The sequence below is a fragment of the Liolophura sinensis genome, chromosome 1 (genome assembly GCF_032854445.1).
Source record: "Liolophura sinensis isolate JHLJ2023 chromosome 1, CUHK_Ljap_v2, whole genome shotgun sequence".
Classification (NCBI taxonomy): domain Eukaryota; kingdom Metazoa; phylum Mollusca; class Polyplacophora; order Chitonida; family Chitonidae; genus Liolophura; species Liolophura sinensis.
Genome location: NC_088295.1, coordinates 62,673,362 through 62,696,433, shown reverse-complemented (window position 1 = coordinate 62,696,433; position 23,072 = coordinate 62,673,362). Strand labels below are relative to the sequence as shown.

At 40.7% G+C, this 23,072-nt stretch overlaps 2 protein-coding genes across 2 annotated transcripts in view; one reads left to right on the top strand and one right to left on the bottom strand.

Annotated features, from left to right (window-relative positions):
* Nucleotides 1-403: 403 nt before the first annotated feature.
* On the top strand, nt 404-9,388 carry LOC135461592 (metabotropic glutamate receptor 5-like). Its single transcript, XM_064738757.1, has 7 exons — nt 404-935; nt 2,987-3,233; nt 3,880-4,112; nt 4,548-4,794; nt 6,048-6,246; nt 7,951-8,035; nt 9,046-9,388. Exons 1-7 carry the CDS (start codon nt 521-523, stop codon nt 9,078-9,080), a joined length of 1,461 nt encoding a protein of 486 aa, XP_064594827.1. The 5' UTR covers nt 404-520; the 3' UTR covers nt 9,081-9,388.
* A 2,434-nt stretch (nt 9,389-11,822) lies between these two features.
* Nucleotides 11,823-23,072, bottom strand: part of LOC135481097 (centrosomal protein of 290 kDa-like) — a 51,312-nt gene continuing 40,062 nt past the window's right edge. Inside the window, 10 exon segments of the mRNA XM_064761035.1 lie at nt 11,823-13,358; nt 16,843-16,968; nt 18,372-18,462; nt 18,840-18,916; nt 19,999-20,091; nt 20,708-20,929; nt 21,769-21,891; nt 22,011-22,175; nt 22,699-22,815; nt 23,002-23,069. Coding sequence (XP_064617105.1) covers nt 13,197-13,358; nt 16,843-16,968; nt 18,372-18,462; nt 18,840-18,916; nt 19,999-20,091; nt 20,708-20,929; nt 21,769-21,891; nt 22,011-22,175; nt 22,699-22,815; nt 23,002-23,069 — 1,244 coding nt within the window. The 3' untranslated portion in view covers nt 11,823-13,196.

Here is a 23,072-nt window from a genome sequence, read left to right as displayed (position 1 = left end):
GTACAGAAGCCGTGTATCGCAATTGTCTTTGACCTTTTATTTTTGTGTAAAGGTCTAAGTAAAGCCGAGCACATTCGCCCTCGTCCTGTACTTATATTAAGGTAAAGACCGCTAATGAGTTTCCGCTTTGAGTTAGGCATGCAGACCAACTGTACATGTACTACATACTGCGTACACACCTCCGTAATATTTAAAGACCTTTTATTTATCATTTTCGGTTAAGCCTACTATTTGCGTCAGGGGCATAGGGAGCTTACATTCATTTGAACAGAGCCAAATGTGCTAGTATCACAAGACCATGGCAAAGGACGGTTCATGCTGGTGGTTTTGGTGCACAGTTGCTTTGTGTCTTGCTCCCCAAACAGTTAGAAGCGGGACACGTACCGCCCTAATAGATGGCGACGTTGTACTGGCAGCAATTTTCTCTGTACACCAGCCAAGTTCGTCAAATGATAATGGCACCATATCCTCCGACCAACAACATGGGCGGATATGTGAAAAGGGAATCCGTTCAGTTGAGATGTTCTTCTACAGTCTGGATCGTCTGAATCAAAACGGCAACATTTTACGGAATTTTAAACTGGGAGGCGTTGTTAAAGACTCTTGGTCCAATGCTGACGATGCCCTTCGAAGCGCACAAGAAATCATCAAAGACCAACCGAAACCGTCAGTGAGTTCATTCTCTCCCTTTCCTATGGTGCCTCCTGTGGCTGGGATGATTGGACCAGACTCTATTAGCCAGACCATAGCAGTCCAGAAATCCTTAAACTCGTATGAACTTCCACAGTTCAGCTATGCGGAAAAAGCTTCCGTGCTGAAGTCAGAGTTCCCGTACTTAGTTCACCTGCTACCCTCCAACACACAACTCGCTAAGGCGTTACTCGACATTCTTGTGGCATACAGTTGGTCGTATATTTCTGTAGTAACAACTGAAGGTAAGTAATCCAATAATTTACTATTTAATTCACTGAGATACAGTACGTAATTACCGTATTGAGGGGTTAATTTCCGGTTGTTTCTGAAAATATTTGAGAAGCAAGTTAACACAGTAATTAAATAGCATTTCCAGATGGTGCCGGGGAAAATTATTCCAACTGCCATCCTACATAGTCATCCTTTAGAAATATGTGTTCATGACAGTACAGTCACGTTTACAACAGCCACGGTAGCGACGATATAGTGTACATCAACCCCAGTCATGGTTTTATCATATTCATCACAATGCTGATACAACAAACATGACCTGCAAAAAGCAAGTCCACGACAAGTGTACCTCAACAAAGGTTTTAGGCTTATCCGATTTGTTCATTACTGATACGATAAACATAGCCTCTAACAAGCAACGACGACATGTGTACCTCTGCCATGGTTTTATTCAGTGTGTTCATCACAATAGTGGTACAACGTGGACACTGCACTTGATTCGTATGTAGTCTGTACCACCGAGTTTAGATTCCAAGCCCAGCTCCATAATTTAGTACCGATGTTGTCTCTCATAAAGTAACTAGATACAATAGTAGCCTACTCTGTTTAGAGTTGTGTTGTGACTGTCCTTATAGCCAAGTTTTTTTTAGAAAAAAATTATGTGTTTTATTTATTTGATTATTGTTGAAGAATTTGAATCTTGTGCGATGGGTGTCAGTTTTATGGGTGAAGGAAACAGAGCCCAGTTTCACAAAAATAATCACACATAGGCCAATAGGAAAATAATTATTATTATTACGATAATTATACGATAAAAATGTCGTACGCCGTTTTGTGAAACTGGAACTCAGGAGTACTCAGGGTTAACCTCCGAACTTCGATAAGACATTGCGGATCTTTCCAGTGTGTGGCTTACAAATATGCACGCCATACGAACAGCTCCATGAGCCGTTACCAAGACCTCACGAGCACCGAGAGAGGGACAAGGCACTCATTCCAGGTGCTAGTGATTAAAAGGCAAGCAACAGTGATTAAAATAAAAGAAAGATAAAATACAAAGTAGGGTTCATCATAAAGACAACTGAAAACTATGCATAAAAAGACTTTTATTAATTTTTTTACAGATTTTTCGAGAGTGTTGGAAGGCATTAATATGTATGAAAACTATGGTGGGCTTTTTGTTTTGTTTTTTTTTTGGTGGGGGGGGGGGGGGGCACATTATTTCAGTAATGTTTCACTCATGGGTAAAACGAGTTATTCCAACATTTAGTGTCGTGATTAGAGTTGGATAAACTTCCGGTGACGTCAGAGTTCCTAACCTCTGATAGTACTCGTATGGTCCATAAAGCCCACCTTCAAAGTGAAATGTTTGAGCGCCTTTAACTCTAACTTTAACTTCAAAAAAAAAAAATCAAAAAAATCAAAAATAAATGGAAGTATATTTATGCATGGTTTTACTTAGTGGTCTACTTAGTGATGCCTACTTCGATTATTAGAGGTCTTTTCCTTGAAGCAATCTACCCACAGAGTGTTAGATACATGCCTACCGGCCAATGGGGAACCCCCGTATCTGGCTTTGTACTGCAGCGGTACATCAAGAGCTGCATTTGGGTGGGCGATCGCACTGATAGATCGAGGGCCTGTCGTCGAGAGAGAAAAAAACCTAAAGTTTGGACAGCCTGCAGCAGATGTGCCTAACATCCATGCATATTTCGAACACGGAATATTTGTCACTTTCCCATACTGTAATTCAAGAAGCCACCAATCTATATGTGCGTATTACCAATCTGCTCTCCTGAATCCAGTTCTGTTAGCAAGTAATTAAGCCTACCAGTGAGCTGATGATGGCCTTATTCGGTTTTCACACGTTTAAACACCAATCAAATAAATGAAACGGATTTTTCGGGAAATGTGACAATGATATTTTGGAGTTCTCCAATATTCAAATCTTTAGACAGACTGGTCTTTTTTTTTTTTACCTCACTGTTATCATAATATTCATTCTATTTTTGTCTTCCATAACATGAGCCAATATTGCTGAATTTTCTCATTCTCTTGACAGACTATAACGGTATCGACTTACATAATGAGTTCACCTACTTTCTGAAGGAGAATCATATATGCATTGCCACTCAAGGTATGCTCCCCAAAGACGCTGATGAGGCACGTTTTGACGGGGTTATTTACGACCTGTCCAGATACGACAAGGCTCGTGTTATACTGTGTTTATGTGATTACCGGACAGTTCGTGGACTATTACTGGCCATCAAAAGAAGGGGAATGGAAGGGCAATTCGTCATGGTTGGAGCGTATGTTTCTAGAATTTTTGCCTATGCATGAATGTGACTACCCAATGTTCGCAGAATGGACACTTTGTCATTGTTTTTCGAATATTTCGGTGATACTAAGTTTCTTGATATTACGTGTTTGCATAACTGTTTCGAGCCATTGATGGCCTTTAAAGAAAGTTGTAAATTGTAAACTGATGATCGATGTGTTTATTTGATATTTGCGTGAAGCTATATTCTCTTCACGTTTCCTCCTACCATAATGCTGGCTACCGTTGTATGCATGAGTGAAATGTTCGAGTTTTGAGTACGGAGTAAAACATTAACCAAATAAATAAATCAAAATAAAATACACGTATGTGAAACCTCCTGCTCTGCGTCATGATTCGTACTTCAGGAATTTATATACATTTATATACGATACCAAAAATATTTTCTTCTACGGATACATTTTTTAAAAATAATCCATTACCCTTGAGTGGGTGATACATTTTGTGTCAAAAAACAATGCCTTCGCTCTTCGGGTTTTTAAACAGATAAATCGATTTACCTTCCACTGTTATTGTATCCAATTTTTATACTGAACATGAGGGTTCGGATTAAGACAAATACTCCCATTAAACATGTGACTAAAGATTATATTCATTATATAAAATACGCTTTTCAGGAATGACTGGGTGAGACAGCCGTCTGTAGTTCGGGATGTAGAGGGCGCTGCACACGGTGGTCTGTCCCTTTTTCAGAGCTATGAGCCAGTTACCGACTTCGATGACTACTTTCGTTCATTACGCCCAGAATCGAACCACAGAAACCCTTGGTTTAAGGAATACTGGGAGCAGAAATTCTCCTGTCGTATACTCGGAATGCCCCATGATTCGAATTACAGCAAGGCTTGCACCGGTGAGTAACACACCTGGAAGGCGGGGCTCGTACGTTTATATACATTTACATTTATTTTCCAGGATTCGAAATTCAGTGTAAAAGTTGGAAAATATTAAACATATTTAAAACAAAGACTGAAAAAATGAAATAAATAAATAAATGAATCAAAAGGACGAAAGTGTGAGCATTGCTCGCAGACGCACACTCAACGGTTACAAATGACCCTGGATTTTAGGATCGGTCTAATTACAGTCGACCTAATATATGGTGTTTTTAATCAGGTGGTTTAAAAAAATGGTGGGCAGTTTTCCAGTTCCTAAGCATTCGTTGGACTCCTTCATATGGTTGGCCATCCATCTGGCAATCATTTTATCTTTCGCCAAAAATCAATCATTCAATAAATGCGTGAACTATAAAGTGATTGGAAATGTGGGAAAATCCGCCATTGTATAGGTGACGAGCAGATTAGAACGGAATTCGAAGAAAGTCATGATTACGGGCTGATCCATAAAGCGGTGAACGCCATAGCTTGGGGTCTGCATAGGATTGACGTTCAGGAGTGTGGAGAAAGACGGAATTGCGACGTCATGAGGCTGATCAACGGTGAGCGGTTGCTAGGTTATATCAGGCAAACACTTCAACTGGAGAATTCACCTGCAGGTTCCATTTGGTTTGACGAAGATGGGGAGCCCAAGGCAGTGTACGTATAGTAATTAGATGAGTACTGCGGCTATCCTGTTTTAATTGTGTGCTGATCGAGCTACATGAGTGAAAGCGTACGAAATAAAACTTCCAGCCAATCAATAAAAATGTTTGTTTTCTAAAAGCTATGCCTGGGGCCACCTTTCACCGCAAATAATTACGGCGCACACATGTATCTACTCTCCGAGTGAAAGCCATCATATTGGTGCATAGCGCCTTTCGGTTTGGACTGGATCCGCCAGTTACATCAGCTTTCAATCTCTAGTTGTACGTCGATCAGCATATAAAATAGGAGCCCAGTGTTATTGTTCATATAGTGTGTCGATGTGCCTGTTATTTCTGTAGTCCTCTCGCAGTTCTGTCTCACCTCTTCAAAGTGGTCTCAAGAAGATCTCGATCATTTGTCTTCAGTTGTACCAAGACAACTCATTTTTATTCACAAAAGTAACAATCCTCGGAAACCACGGCGAACGATTATAAATCTCATATACATGTAACAAACTCATAAATATGGAAATGAAGTCATTGTCCCGGTGTATCCCACACTCAGCAGTCAACGATGACCATACTCTCAAGAAGCAAATGTGTACCGTTTCGTACACCGCAGGCGATGTAAACAAAATGTGTATCGCAGGTACACAATTCGATACACATTAAAAGTGTAGGTACATAAAGATGATGTATGCAAGGTACACAGTAATGTTCCTGTGTAAATTTGTTGCAAATAATGTGTGCTCGTATAGTACACATATTGTGTAGTTTTTCTCCATAATTGCTTTTAGAGAGGAGAAGCCCCGACCTGAAGACAAGGAGCAATTCGGATTTGCAATACATGGATATTTCTTGTTCATAAAGGTCACTGAAGCTCACACCTGATTGGTCAGAGGTCAAAAGTGGTATAATATGTATCGTAGAGAGAAGTGGTTCTTGCATACTTGACTCCTTATAACTACATCTTTATTATTTTCTCATCTATTCCGTTCGACATGTCAGATTCCTTTGTTTTCGGGGCCTTAGTGGTAACTTAAGCGGTAGACTGTGCTCTCTGGTGTGCCTTGCCTTTCACCAACATGACAAATGTCATAAGTGGTAGAGTTTGCGGGTATAACTTACCCAAAGAGCTCGGTGTTACTCCGGCTTTTCCCACCCGTCTGATAAAAAAAGGCCACCGTCGTACAAGCAAAAACTTTTTAAGTATGTTGTTGAACAGCAATCAAATTGATAAATACATATTTTGGCTGTTTTTCTTAGCTACGCCATCCTGAACTATCAGCACATATTCGATGGTTCGATAACCGGGAGCTACCGCCCTGTTCAGGTCGGGATCTGGAACAATGATCAACTGGAAATGGACCATCATCCTATACAGTGGCCCCTGGGGTCGACAAAGGAGGGAATGGGCCCCCCTCAATCAGTCTGTAGTCAGCCGTGTTCCAAGGATTACATCAGGGTGAGAAGATCACAGTGTGCAACACTCTACTGAAAGAAGTTTGAATCAACTGAATACAAAATCTGAGTTATACAACTGAGTAAACTCAACTCCGAAAACTGACCAGATCAGCTGAGTCACGAAATTCATCTGGTGATATTGATGGCTCACAGTAATAGTCGGAAAACTCACAGGAGTCTGCCGTACGTGGAAAGGTTTTCCAGCAACCTGCGGACTGTTGTGGGTTTCCCCGGGCTCTGCCCGGTTTCCACTCGTATAAGTAAAATATTCTTGAGTACGGCGTAAAACACCAATCAAACAAACACAGGAATCTTTCGGTTTTCTGAGTTGAAAAGCTCAATTGTAGAGTCAATTGACCCAAACTTTTTCCTTAATGATATAGGCTTCCTACATGTATATATCGGCGAACAAGTGAAATTATAGGGTTGTCACAGACATTCAGATATACCAAACGTCAAACATAAAGGACATTCCAGGTCAATGATCGGAAAACCAATTTCCAAAACAAAATATAACACAAACCACCAAAGAACGAACAAAGTATGTAAGAATTTGGAAAGGAGTCATGTACAGAGAATTAAGCAGTAAACAGCTCAGTTGTGCTGGAAAGACGCAAAGAATGTTAATTCTTGTTAACTCCGATCGATATCCAAGTCTTGAACCTTTCAAATTAATAAGGTACCCTTAATAAAAAGATATGTGTCTCAGTTGCGTTTTGATTGCATCACTTCAAGCATCGAAGATGGCGATTTTATTCATTTATCGATGCAATAATAACCTTCTGTGTCCCCTTAAGCGGAATTAAACACAATTACATGTATAAAGCAGAGTGCATAACAAAGATTCGGGGCACCCCGTCCATATTTACTCACGGGAATTGTACTCATTGTAAAATTTAAGACACTTGGACTGAAGCCGTTTGATGGAATATCATTTACACATTAAATTTTGTAGTAGACTAACTTGTGACGATGAATGAATTCGTCTAATATCACATGATCTAACACATGCCATACAGAGAGAAACATGTTCGCGTCATAAGCAGTGCCCTTTGATACATTTCTATGGTAATAATGATAAATAACACCGTTAAAGTTGAAAATATCCCTCTTATTGTAAATTCGGTCTGGCAGGAAAACAGTATCCCATTTGTACATACACAAATCTAAGTAAAATGGATAGTGTGTAGCTTCCTTAAATCCAGTGAAAGTGCTTATACTTCTTTTATATCTTCTGTTCTGTATACTGATTAATGAAAACTAGCTAACAGGTCATCAATATACCTTTTATTAAACTAGAAGGATCTGTACTGGCTACTCTTTAATAACTTCTGCATGTTGTCGTTTTCATACAAGAACAGGAATGGATCTGCCCAAAAAGGGTCAACCAGAAGGGGCTTATCTTTCACCCGTGGGATATGTCTCTTCACGATGTTTATATGATTTGGCGGCATTTCAGATTAATGGTACGGAATGAACAACGAGCCGCCCCATGGTCTCTTTTTGAATTTGCATAAACAAGTTGAGCGAATGCCAATATTGACAGGAATAAAACGATAGTCCGTCATAAATGTTATTAATATTCTTGAAATTATTGTTTAGCTAATGGAATTCTGTGTTGGGAAACAAGCCAGGAAAGAGTATTTCTTGATGTTTAGAGAAAACAAAAGAACTTTATTTTAATATACATTGTTTGGACTTACAGGTTTTGCAGCACCAGTGGTCGTGCTGTTGGATATGTGTGCCATGTGGACCAGGAGAGATCTCCGTGGACGAATACACATGTGTAGGTGCGTAATGTACACTCGGTGTACGTGTGGATGTTCTCATGGTGTGCATGTGGATTTCCACATCCTATATTATTTACACTCTATATTATTTACATCCTATATTACGCAGACCCTATATTTTTTTGTACACCCATGTGTTCACACAATTCAAACATTAATACATTCGCCCATTAAACTGACCATCCTGCCATTTGCCGTCGCGACGTTTACCACAGCATGGTCACCAGATTGTGTTGTCCTCGGTATATTAAATAAGCCCCAATGATGTAGCTTTAAGGTCGGCATACAGGAAGCTTAAGGCTCAACTCATCCTGACTGCTGCGTCGGGTGCTACAAGCGCTCGTGTATGCTAAATAACGACGCGACTCAACTGGAGTACTCCAGTCCTTTACCTGAAACCCGTTCAATCGCCACCAATGGCCATCAGTGTATGCCGAGATTTACATACTCTTACTATGTGGGCATGATATCTATGGCTGCGTCATACAAGATGAACCGAGGTAAGTACGATGAAGAGAACTTGATTTCATCCCCTGGCCGTTGGTCAAATTTGCAAGCTTTTCCAACAGCCTCCTGACCTCCACGAACTGTGTCCAGGTAACCAGTCGATGGTGAGTTTATTATTTTATACATTGCAAACGCAGGCCTAATTGTGTTAAAACATACAGTGCTTTAATGCTGAGGTGTTCGCTACAATGATCAATGTAATAAACTAAAAGCATTTTACTTATACAGTATATACAAAGCCAGAAAACAAAAAAAGGCAATCAAATAATTAAACTGTTATGATTTTGAATTCCTGCAAAAGAGTGGGTGCATGTTAACATTCCCATGTATATTTCTTTTGAAAAATGCCTTGGAAATATCTTTGGAATTATGTATATATTGTATTTGTGAAATCAAATGATCATCCGGTTTAAATGTCCGTGTTTGGGTTACCTGTAATTCATGGATCTATTATGTATATGTTGAAATATTATCTTCTTTTTTTCTGCTCAATGTTATTGTAGGACTTACAAGGACTGTGCGACCGAAGATGTTCTAGATGGTTTTCTGTCGTATAGGATCCATCGTGGAAAAGTCGGTTCATTTATAGAGATTTGCCAATTGGTTTATCAATTTGATGCATATCTGAGAAAGTAGACATGTTGGTGAAGAAGGACATTGCATGATAACCATCCTTGTACATATGTCCATTTATGTAGAATGTACAATGTAAGAGCAGTCCACGATGCATGTTGCTTCAGTAAATAAATCTTAACTATACGTTTTTTGTTTGGACACGGAGTTAATGCAAAGATTAGTATCTTTCATTCCATAATATTCAACCCAATAAACACCATATGTGTTCAAGTGAGGCAAACGTTTGAACAGTTTATTTATTCGTTGATCTACCAGCCTTTGGCAAATCTCGCATACCTATGAAGTTTTGACGGGTACGCCCGTATCGATGGAATAGCAAAAAAAACTATACAGCATAAAACTGACGGCATGTGATAGTTGTCAAACGGTCACGCGTAACCGGTGGAATCCGGCATTTTGTCAGATTACCAAAGTTATGGTTTGTTCATTTAAATGCTTAAAAAGTAGCAACTTAAAAACTAATGCGGAGATTTTGAATGCATTGTATTAGACGTCTTAGGAAATACTCGAAATACAGCATTGTCATCACATTTAATAAACATCTGCATGAAAACAATGCACACGGACCAGGCCTCGGGGATGCCGAGACCAGCAGCAGAATCCTGGTTTATATAAAAGTCATAGTCATCAACGAAAGTGGGCACAAGACTAGGCTAACGTCCCCTCGGGCAACGTCAACCATGTGTTTGTCTCCAAGGCACGAAGAAAAATAAGAATGGTGGAATCTATGAATTCCTAGCAAAATAGTGGGTTTAATACCGCTTTTTGTATGCCTCATGGTTAGAAGTCGCAAGCCTTAGTACACAGTCGTACACATCCCGTCTGGAAAGATCCTGTTCACCCGCCAAAGCACGAGTAACACCACACATTCAATAGTGGCCATTAATTTCTTCGTTTCACTGTCATTGCAATGAGGTACATTTTGGCTATTGCAACTGTGGTCCAAGCCACCTTGGCCATTGTTCTGTTGAAATACATGAGTACTGCGTTTTTAGTTTGCTCACAAATCGACATCGCAAAAGCATGGGTGAACAGCAGAGCGTACTAAGATTTGGCCAGAATTACTTCAGGCGGGAAATCCTATTTGGAATTTGCCTTTCGCAAAGGTGGCATGTAACAGCGGGTTACCCAACAATGCAGATTGCCATATGTGGACAGTATCCACATATTTGTACCAGTTGACTCAACGCTTCTACTTAGTACTTGTGAAGACACGTAGATTTCTGACTAAATCTTTCGTTTACATGGAGTTCGCATCGGCTTTACTGCAACATGCCAGCACCTAGTGGAATAGCACTTTTTTGTCACGTTTATACTGTTACAGAAAACAAGTCCAAAGGTTTCCCAGCTTAGGACTGAAACGTCGCTTGGAGATAACAGATCACAGATATCAGATAACAAGTGATAATCACGATATTAGCACGGTTCCCAAAATGTGCATTTTGTCGTAGAGCGATGAGAAATTTTCGGGTTTTCGAAGGAATTTCAGAGTGAGGGAGTAAGGAGCCTAGTACAAAATAATCACGCAAGCTACTAGTACGCAAACGGTTTCGTTATGGAATGATTTATCTGTTTATTTGATTGTTGTTCAGCGCCATAATCAAGAATTCTTGACTAATAGGTGGAGGAAACCTGAGGGCCCTCTGTCCTACATGTGACTTATACAGATCTACACCATGTTGGTGACAGACAAGTGGTCTTCAACGAACGTTAGATTGCGCAAACGGCTACACGTGTGTCCTCCACCGCTTACTGTCAACAAAGCTTCACAAGCTGTGAGGGCGTGAGAATCTGCAAATTCACTGTTCAAGGCAGGTTTTAAACCCCACCATGCGTCCTGGTGACTGAGCACCTCTGACAAGTAGACCACAACCCGCTGAAATAACACCCTCCAGCGGACGAGTCACCGTGTATGCGCAGACCACTGCAGCCTGAATGCCAGAAGCTGTACGCCACTTGCAAATGTGCCAGCAGTTCTGGCAAATTCATACCCACGGTGAGCTAGTGCATGAGGTGCTAGTTGTATGCCGCAAGAAACGTTGTAAGTTGACAGGTGCAGCAGTATTAAAACAAGTTCCATTTTGAGGCTTTTAGATTTTGACTCCCAACTGAAATCTATTTCCGATGAAAAAGCCACGCACTATGGAAAAACAATGAAATAAGAAAACAACATTCTTGGTATCATCATTGTTGTCCTTTATTTTAGCATAAAATTTGACAACAGTATAAGGCGTGTGTTTTCTGGCAAAGTGTAGCACATGCAACACAATGGAAAGGATGAAAGCACAAATTTTACATTTGCAATAAAGTGTATCACAGTCAGAAATAGTAACTACGAGTCAATGTTCACCTCAAAAGTATACACTACATGAATATATAACTTTGTACATTCCTACAGGCGGTACTGACAAAGCTACTTTGGTTGGATTGGCCAATTTGAGGGCTTCGCAAAAAGTATAGTTTTATCAGTCTACACAGAATAATGCCTTCAGAATATGTATATGTTTCCTTCCCAGTCCAAAATAGGTTACGCTACTGACAATGCATAAATGAATGTTTGTCTTCCAAGATGTCCTAAATCCTAACATGAGTCAAAATAATTTCAATATCAGTACTCTGACAATGTAATGGAGAATTAACAGAATGAACAACCATGCAGACAAGTTTTCGACCTTCAGGAATTAAGGTACGGCTCCCTTAAGCAATAAATAATAAACAGTTACACATGCACAAATATCAACATATAAACATAATATATACAAATGTTTATTAAGCACATTGTAAATTAGGCACAATATTTAACCTTTAGGACTACATGTATATGTATGCACCACTAAAAATGAACTACAAATAATAATAATAATAATAATATGTTTTTTTCTCAACATTAATTCCAAAAGACAAGCTGCGAATATGGCATCACAATGACTTGAACATGAAGGCTTCAAATGGGCAGTACATATCTTTTCAAGAGACGTTCATATATTAAATACAGCATGATTAACATTAACTCCAGTTTACAAGCTATATAAGATCAGATCTCCCAATCTTGGCAAATTTGATTTACTTTTCTGCTTCTATAAAATTATGCCAAATCATTATTTTAAATGCAGCCTTCCTTTCAAAAATGTCATAGCGCAATAAATGAACATACACATAAAAACTGAACTGAATTCAGTTAAAAAATAGCAATTTCAGAGTAGTCCATGCGGTGGGTATAAAACAGCCATACTACTGACGGCAAATAAGAAGTGAACAATAACATACAGTATCAACTGGAAATAAAGCAAAAGGACGGAAGCGATAACACAATACATGACAAATTCCGGACGGACATATGACCTATCTCATGTGAAACTAGAGGCAAAAAATTCTTAAAGGTGAACTGCAAATGTTTATTGAGCTGAAACTTATCAGAAAACACACATGGTGATGACTGTGTTACATTTTTCTGTTATTTTGTAGCTTATTTTTGGCCAGAAACAAATGTGTAGACAGTCTATGATTTGCTCCAAGAGTCATGGCTTGTCCCCCTTGCATTTAGCAACTGAACGCCGTGGTATAAAGGCAACCCTTGATCATTCATTATACTGTCAATTCCAACATCACAAAAACTGTTACATTTAGGCAAACATAAATGATGCGCACTAAAAATAACGTCGTATTTAAAAAAACAGAGGGAGGTGAGTGATGAACATTTTCCATACAATGTTACCCTGAATAGTTGTCAATATTTTTATTAAAAATATAATAATTATTTTCACAAAAAAAAAAAAAAAAATTACACAATCTTGAGGGAGCTTGAGGATAACAATTTTTGTGAAAATTAAAAACACTGCAGCTCACCTTTACTATAAAATTATCATGTCGGGAAGCAGTACAGTCATGTATATGGCTTCCTAGTAAACTGCACCTGAACTGGCTCCACATGAAAACTAGCATATTAAAATGTAAATTTCATAAGCTTAGTTCATACAATTATATGGATTATGGATCATGTTCTTACAAGAATTTAGATTTAGACCCCCGGCAGGTCAAGTGAGATTCCAAACTGGCGAGATATCTGATGTAACTTGTCTTCATACAAAACATTTTTTTGGACGGCTTCTTTGTAGTTGTATTTTAAGTCTTCTATTTCCTCGAAGAAATCAGGTCCAAAATTCTCCAACTCTTTCCTCAACTGTTAGGGAGAAACAGAGAAAATACAGTGACCGATAATGGATATTAATGGAGAAAGTCTGTCACACTTGTTCGGATACCCTTTGTGACTAAGTCCATCAAACCAGACAGGGAACGCTATAATTTTATATCATGTGACACGCTGCCACGCATTGATTGGTCAATCCTACATTAAAATACCCAGAAGGGTAGCACTCCAGCACAGTGCAGTGACCCAGGAGCAACCCATCAATGTGGTCCCTGTGAGTTCAAGTCCAGCTCATGCTAGCTTCATCTCCTGCCGTGAGAAGGTCAGGTTTTCTCCCACTATAATGCTGGCCGCTGTCGTATAAGTGAAATATTCTTGAGTATGGCGTAAAACACCAACCAAATAAATAAATAAATATATTAAAATACCACATGCTGTAAATCTTACTTACTCTGAGGAGCCTATTTTCTTTCATCAGTGACACTCAGAAAGACACAAACCCTTATAAAAGAACTGCCGGTAACATGTTACTACATGTGTGCCATACCAGAAACAAACCGATTCCCACAAATTTCACGAAAACTTTTCCTCAATACGCTATCAGTCTTCTCGTACCATGTACTTTTAGTGTAAGCACTTTGAGGTTGTCATTTTCTTACCAACAAAAACCGACAAAACTATAGGTGCTTCAAGGTACTTTCACACTGGTCGGGAAAAAAAAAAAAAATCTTAATTCTACATTAACATTCAAACAGCCCATTACTTACTGTGACCAAGTCAGGACCACAACAGCGCCAGGGTCAGAAATAGAAACAATCATATTTCCCTGTTGACCAGCCTCATGTGGTCATGTTTTTAACAACAACCGAATATATGTAGCTGTAGTTGAGCTTGTGATGCCAGTGTGTGTGGCCTTCTATGTGATGACCTCATATACATGTAGCTGTAGATCAGCTTGTGATGCCAGTGTGTGTGGCCTTCTATGTGATGACCTCATAGATATGTAGCTGTAGTTGAGCTTGTGACACCAGTGTGTGTGGCCTTCTATGTGATGACCTCATAGACATGTAGCTGTAGTTGAACTTGTGATGCCAGTGTGTGTGTCCTTCTATGTGATGACCTCATACACATGTAGCTGTAGATCAGCTTGTGATGCCAGTGTGTGTGGCCTTCTATGTGATGACCTCATCTACATGTATCTGTAGTTGAGCTTGTGATGCCAGTGTGTGTGGCCTTCTATGTGATGACCTCATATACTTGTAGCTGTAGTTGAGCTTGTGATGCCAGTGTGTGTGGCCTTCTATGTGATGACCTCATCTACATGTAGCTGTAGATCAGCTTGTGATGCCAGTGTGTGTGGCCTTCTATGTGATGACCTCATATACATGTAGCTGTAGATCAGCTTGTGATGCCAGTGTGTGTGGCCTTCTATGTGATGACCTCATCTACATGTAGCTGTAGATCAGCTTGTGATGCCAGTGTGTGTGGCCTTCTATGTGATGACCTCATAGACATGTAGCTGTAGTTGAGCTTATGATGCCAGTGTGTGTGGCCTTCTATGTGATGACCTCATCTACATGTGGCTGTACTTGAGCTTGTGATGCCAGTGTGTGTGTGGCCTTCTATGTGATGACCTCATCTACATGTAGCTGTAGTTGAGCTTGTGATGCCCGTGTGTGTGGCCTTCTATGTGATGACCTCATAGACATGTAGCTGTAGATCAGCTTGTGATGCCAGTGTGTGTGGCCTTCTATGTGATGACCTTATCTACATGTAGCTGTAGTTGAGCTTGTGATACCAGTGTGTGTGGCCTTCTATGTGATGACCTCATCTACATGTAGCTGTAGTTGAGCTTGTGATGCCAGTGTGTGTGGCCTTCTATGTGATGACCTCATATACATGTAGCTGTAGTTGAGCTTGTGATGCCAGTGTGTGTGGCCTTCTATGTGATGACCTCATATACATGTAGCTGTAGATCAGCTTGTGATGCCAGTGTGTGTGGCCTTCTATGTGATGACCTCATATACATGTAGCTGTAGATCAGCTTGTGGTGCCAGTGTGTGTGGCCTTCTATGTGATGACCTCATCTACATGTAGCTGTAGATCAGCTTGTGATGCCAGTGTGTGTGGCCTTCTATGTGATGACCTCATCTACATGTAGCTGTAGTTGAGCTTCTGATGCCAGTGTGTGTGGCCTTCTATGTGATGACCTCATCTACATGTGGCTGTACTTGAGCTTGTGATGCCAGTGTGTGTGTGGCCTTCTATGTGATGACCTCCTCTACATGTAGCTGTAGTTGAGCTTGTGATGCCCGTGTGTGTGGCCTTCTATGTGATGACCTCATAGACATGTAGCTGTAGATCAGCTTGTGATGCCAGTGTGTGTGGCCTTCTATGCGATGACCTCATATATATGTAGCTGTAGATCAGCTTGTGGTGCCAGTGTGTGTGGCCTTCTATGTGATGACCTCATAGACATGTAGCTGTAGATCAGCTTGTGATGCCAGTGTGTGTGGCCTTCTATGTGATGACCTCATATACTTGTAGCTGTAGTTGAGCTTCTGATGCCAGTGTGTGTGGCCTTCTATGTGATGACCTCATCTACATGTGGCTGTACTTGAGCTTGTGATGCCAGTGTGTGTGTGGCCTTCTATGTGATGACCTCATCTACATGTAGCTGTAGTTGAGCTTGTGATGCCAGTGTGTGTGGCCTTCTATGTGATGACCTTATCTACATGTAGCTGTAGATCAGCTTGTGATGCCAGTGTGTGTGGCCTTCTATGCGATGACCTCATAGACATGTAGCTGTAGATCAGCTTGTGATGCCAGTGTGTGTGGCCTTCCATGTGATGACCTCATATACATGTAGCTGTAGATCAGCTTGTGATGCCAGTGTGTGTGGCCTTCTATGCGATGACCTCATAGACATGTAGCTGTAGATCAGCTTGTGATGCCAGTGTGTGTGGCCTTCTATGTGATGACCTCATATACATGTAGCTGTAGTTGAGCTTGTGATGCCAGTGTGTGTGGCCTTCTATGTGATGACCTCATATACATGTAGCTGTAGTTGAGCTTGTGATGCCAGTGTGTGTGGCCTTCTATGTGATGACTTCATCTACATGTAGCTGTAGTTGAGCTTGTGATGCCAGTGTGTGTGGCCTTCTATGTGATGACCTCATATGAATAAATGTGTAGACAGTCTATGATTTGCTCCAAGAATAGACATGCAGCTGTAGTTGAGCTTGTGATGCCAGTGTGTGTGGCCTTCTATGTGATGACCTCATATACATGTAGCTGTAGTTGAGCTTGTGATGCCAGTGTGTGTGGCCTTCTATGTGATGACCTCATATACTTGTAGCTGTAGATCAGCTTGTGATGCCAGTGTGTGTGGCCTTCTATGTGATGACCTCATAAACATGCAGCTGTAGCTGAGCTTGTGATGCCAGTGTATGAACTTTTAGTAAGTGCCCACTGGTAATGAATCCTTCACATGGTGAAATGTTTACAAATCACTCACCTTGTCTGTCTCCACTCTGAGTTTGTCTTTCTCCAGAAGGGCAGACTTTAGTTGCATCCTGACCTCCACATTTTCACGCATGACCCGATCATAACCGCTGGCCTTAGACAGGATATCATCTCCAGGCTGAGGAATACAATAACACAATTAAAGCCACTTCATCTTACATAACTGATGGCACACAAATCCTTTTCATCTTGTACAACTGATGACACACAAAGCCTTTTGATCTTGTACAACTGATGGCACACAAAGCCCCTTCATCTTGTACAAATGATGGTACACAAAGCCTCCTCATCTTGTACAACTGATGGCACACAAAGCCCCTTCATCTTGTACAAATGATGGTACACAAAGCCTCCTCATCTTGTACAACTGGTGGCACACAAAGCCCCTTCATCTTGTACAAATGATGGTACACAAAGCCTCCTCATCTTGTACAACTGATGGCACACAAAGCCACTTCATCTTGTACAACTGATGGCACACAAAGCCTTTTCATCATGTACCACTGATGGCAAAGAAAGCCTTTTCATCATGTACAACTGACAGTACACAAAGCCTTTTGATCTTGTACAACTGATGGCACACAAAGCCTTTTCATCATGAACAACAGATGCCACACAGGATTAATACAGTGTATTAAGCATGTGACTGTATCATGTCCAGAATTTATAAAGTAATAAGTTTTATTCAAATGAAGAAACAAGGCCCCAGAGAATGATTCTAGGAACTAAGTTGAGCACACAAAATCCTCACTTTGTTGGTTTTATTTTTTAAGTCCCTTGATAAAAACATGTTTAATCTTACAGTAATTCTGACCTCATTCCACCCAGTTATTCATGAATAATAAATACCATAATATCACAATTAACACATACATGTATATAAATGTTCTTGGTGCATTGACAGCAAGCCAAACTTTGTTGACCATCATTTTCAATTCTAGTCAGCCGCACTTGGTGTCATCCCGAAAAAGATAAACCTCATGGAATGTTTGGATCCAAACCAAGGCGATGTACACCATTAACAGGGCTATTGACAACTGATCTCAATTTAAATTTTTTGGCAACAATAACCAAATCCAACAATGAGCAATTAATTTGAAAGAAAATAGCAACCATAGCAATGGAGTCAAGTGAATCCAAGATGATCATTTGCGAATTCTGGTTGTTCTCAGAGTAGGTGTGTCAGGTATATTTGTGTTAACTGCGATGTCATGGTCTTTCTTATTCTCATATGATGATATGAAATGAATTCAAAATGAATACTTTAACACCATGGGAAAGCTGTTTTCACTGTATACAGCTTTGACAAACTGAGAACAGCGCATGTGACATAACCAAGTTCCAGGTTAGTGCGTGTAACAATTCAGAACAGGGTCAACCAATACCAGGGCTAAGTTGTACCTTGCGAACCATTTGTATAGACCCTGGCAAACACACTTCACCAAAGGCTTTGCACGCTGATAAGACTGCTTTCATGAATAGGGTCCAAGCCAATGATATTACAAAGTTAGTAAGGCATACCAGATCAGCATTTCCATGTTTTTTCTCACAATACAGTCCCACCTCATGGAGCAGCTCAGCTTTGTCCTTCTCCAGCCTCTCCACTCTAAGCCTGGACAAAATACACCCAACAAATAGTGTAGTAACCATTACACTTATTTGTCCTGCTCATTAAAGATGAACTGCAACTCTTTCAATTTGAGCAAAAACAGGACACTCCTCTTACTAAATAAGATTTGGGAAATTTTCTTGGGTGAAAATAACTTATTAAGTATTTTTAATATACAGCTGTACATGTGAATTAAAATCTTAACAACTGTCCAACATAATGCTGTATTAAGTAAAATGTCTCTTTTCTCTCTTAATTTTCTAAATCTTGTTCCATGCTGACTTTAAAATCCAATGCTTTGCCCCCACATGAGGGTACATACCACGCCGCTCACACAGGTATAGTCAGTGGTTGTGGGCATGTGTCATCCAGCTGCTTACCTGGTCTGCTGATATTCCCTCATCACAGCTGCATCAGTCATCTGGCTGCCCCCAGGTAAACTTTCCAGTACAGACACCTGTAACAAATCAACACAATTACAAGCTATTGTAACAAATCGCTGTGGCTTATAAATGTACACTTGTAACATCTACTTATGACAACAAACAATGTAAGAATGGCACACTTGATGTAAGTTCAACACTACAAAAGGAGCATTCCGTCAGTGCACTGCCTGTACGCTGCCAGTAGACTGCCTGTATGTTGCTAGTCCACTGTATGTATGCTGCTCATACACTGTATGCACACACCCAGTAGAGTCTGTGTGCTGCCTGTACACTGCCTGCACACACCCAGAAGAGTCTGTGTGCCGCCTGTGCACTGCCAGCCTGTTGCTAGTCTACTGTCTGCATTCTGCTAATACACTGCCTGCACGCACCCAGTAGAAACTGTGTGCTGTCTGTACACTGCCTGCACACACCCATTACAGTCTGTGTGCCGCCTGTGCACTGCCAGCCTGTTGCTAGTCTACTGTCTGCATTCTGCCAATACACTGCCTGCACACACCCCATAGAGTCTGCATGGGGCCTGTACTCTGCCTGCATACACCCAGTAGAGTATGTGTGCTGCCTGTCCACTGCCTGCACACACCCCGTAGAGTGTGCATAGGGCCTGTACACTGCCTGCACACACCCAGTAGAGTATGTGTGCTGCGTGTCCACTGCCTGCACACACACAGTAGAGTCTGTGTGCTCTCTGTACACTGCCTGCACACACCCAGTAGAGTCTGTGTGCTGCCTGTGCACTGACAGTTTGCTGCTAGTCCATTGTCTGTATGCTGTTAGTACAATGCCTGCACACACCCAGTAGAGTCTGTGCTGCCTGTACACTGCCTACACACACCCAGTAGAGTCTGCGTGATGCCTTTACACTGCCTGCGCACACCTAGTAGAGTATGTGTGCTGCCTGTGCACTGCACGCACACACCCAGTAGAGTCTGTGTGCTGTCTGTACACTGCCTGCACACACCCAGTATAGTCTGTGTGCTGCCTGTGCACTGCCAGTGTGCTGCTAGTCCACTGTCTGTATGCTGTTAGTACACTGCCTGCACACACCCAGTAGAGTCTGTGTGCTGCCTGTACACTGCTAGCACAATCTTACCTTCTCCAGGAGTTGTTGTTTCTCCTCCACCAGCTGCTGTTCTACAGAAGCAGCGTCACGTAACATGGCCTTCAGGTCAGTTATCTCTTTACCCTGCAGGAATAATAATATTTATATTAATAAGAACATTTCACTTAAACACGAGAGTTGTCACTGGTCATATGAGGAAATTGGAAATGTCCCTACTGGTAAAAAACAACTAGCCAGTAACAAGGCACTGACAAACCCTCTTACAGGTGATGCAAAGATATCATTCTGAAGAGCTAGCTTAATGTGACTGACATGTTCGCAGAACAAAAAAGATCTCAGATGAACTTCATGTTTAAAAGACAATTTAGATATAAGTGGCATTGTGGGCACTATCAGTGGCTTTATAGTATTGTCCCAACAACACTGAACTGAATATCATAGTTAGCAGAGGGATTGTATATTTGTGTTTGCCGTAGTCAAGAATGTCACTTATTTGACACAGCCCAGTGTTATGGTGGGAGGTAACCGGGGACAACTTAGGTAAAGCCCATGGCCATCTAAAGGTTGCTGGCAGACTTTCTGACGTAGGAGCAGGGAGGAAGCCAGCATGGGATGGACTTTTACTCACAGTGACTGCCTTGGTGAGAGACTCATGAGTCATTATGCTGCATTAGCACGATGACAACTCAACCCCCTACAGGGGGATAAAACAGATGTCCAGAGAAGTGTAATAGTTCACCTTTTTCTGCACATCCAGCTCCAGACTCTTCACTTTATCCTCCAGCTTTCGTGTGAGGAATGACGACTTGATCGCCTTGGACTCCAATCCGTCTGAGCCAGGCTTTTTGCTGGTTTCTGACTCTAGTTTAGACTCAGCCTCTTGCTTGTCCTGCATCAGCTGATCTCTCTCAAGCTCCACTGTTTTCAACTCAACCCTCAACTTCTCACTAACATCCTTCTCCTGTACATCAGAGAGTGAAGCCAAACGTTGCGATCAACAATGAGCAACATTTAAATATCAGGACTTCACTGATAAAAGTGTTATTTCACAAGTTAGATACCACTGACGTTATCACGTTTTGATATTGCACACACAAATACCACTTCTCATGATATCATCCATGATGTTAAGTTACGTGCAAGTGTGAAGACCCCACAAATAGTGAGAGCACGAGAATCTCTAAATAATAATAATAATACCTTTATTTATCAAAGGTAACTCAGTCAATTTACGCTGAAACTATTCATCCCCTTCACAGTGATAACAACATATAGGAAACATGTACTTCAGAGGCCACTTTCACAAAACTTTGTAAATCAATTTTTCATATCTTTTCTTGTACATGATGTCGCCTTATGGCACTATAGCCCAGACAACGGTTTTTATGAAAAAAGTTACGAGAAATACAATTTACACACAGTTTTGTGAAAGTGGCCCCAGATATCAATATATATATAACAACATAAAGCATCATGTAGTTTGAAAAATGAAGCCACATACATGTATACATACAAAAAGCAAGAACACAACCATTAGTGCAAATATCCCAACTGTCCCAACCACCAGTAGAAGTAGGGTAGAGGGAGAGGGCCCAGTACTGACCTCTTACAGCTCCCCTGCTGGCTGGAACCCCCTACCCACATGTACAGAAAACAAACCTAGTGAGTGGTAGAAGGCCCCTGCTCCAGGCTAGTTTGGATTGACAGTCCAGAGGTGCACACACCTTTATACCTGATACAGCTTTAGCCTGAACTTGTCGTCATATGCATGGTGGACAGTTGATACCAGCAGGTTCTTACCTTCATATAGCTTTTGCGTAGTTTCTCGTAGTCAGACATGATTTTGGCAGTACCTTTCTGTTGTGAGGTGTATCTCTCACTTAGAGCTGAGCCCATATTCTCACGCAACTCCCCCAGCTGGCTCTGGAACAGTCAAACAAAGGCTTTTAGCCATTTCTCACCATATTACCTCACTTACTCAATTTATTCATGATTTCTCCAGCAATAAGAAATTTGCACTATTATTTTTCTTCCAGCCTCACCTTTAGCCCATCATTTTCTCTCTTTAACATGGCAAGCTGCTCTGATGATACCACCCCAGGGGCCTTCTTTAGCTGCTCATTCTCTGCCTGTACTCGCTCCACAACCTTCTTCAGTAGGGCGATGGTCTTCTCCAGTTCTCTTGTACTCTTCCCACTCTCCCCAATCTGAGTGACAGATCATATTTATGGCTTTAGCAATTCTAAAATATCACTAAAATAAATCATTTGTCCCCAGAACTTATAGATGAACTTGAGCCCACAGATTAAATCTGAAAAGTGCTTTCATCTATCAATCTTTTTAGATATGTCCACCATTCAAAATCATATGTGGCCACAGACATTTTCAGTGAATTTCTTGTTACCAACAAAATATGATTTTATGGTGTGCATAGAGATAAATACTTAAGAAGACCAACAGAAAACATCTAGTGATTGCTGACTTCTTGTATTTATCCACACGTGTGTGAATGTGCTGCCCTACATTTGACATATTTTATTGTTGTCTTCCTAACTAATTCTGATTTATCGCAACAAATATTAATGCACACACAGTTGAGATTACTCAAAAAATTCATTAACGGACAATTTATAATCTAGCCGTCCCCAGAAATCCTAAGTTTATAAATATTTGCTAAATTAGGTAAAATGCCAAACTGCCATTATTTTATACATCTGGTTTACTACTCACCCTGCGGATGTTTGATCCCACGGACAACAGTGAAGACCTAGCACTGGCATTACCAGACAACTCAGCATTCTCAAGCTTCAGAGCGTCTACGTACTTCTGTAAATCATCAACTCTCTCCTGAAAAAAGAGCAGAGAATTCAAAAATAAAATTCAAAATAGCTTACAATACAACTGAAAAAAAAATAACCACACACTCATGTTCATGTACACTGTAACTACAAGTGAATGTATTTGACTTTTTACATACAAATAAAGCATACATTTATTTGCCTGGCTTAACATAAACTGACAAGTGTTTTATACCCTGAGTCTGGGTGTGTGTTTCCTGTTTTGCTCCAGCTCAAACTTCATCTCCAGGTTCTCTTCTGACACTT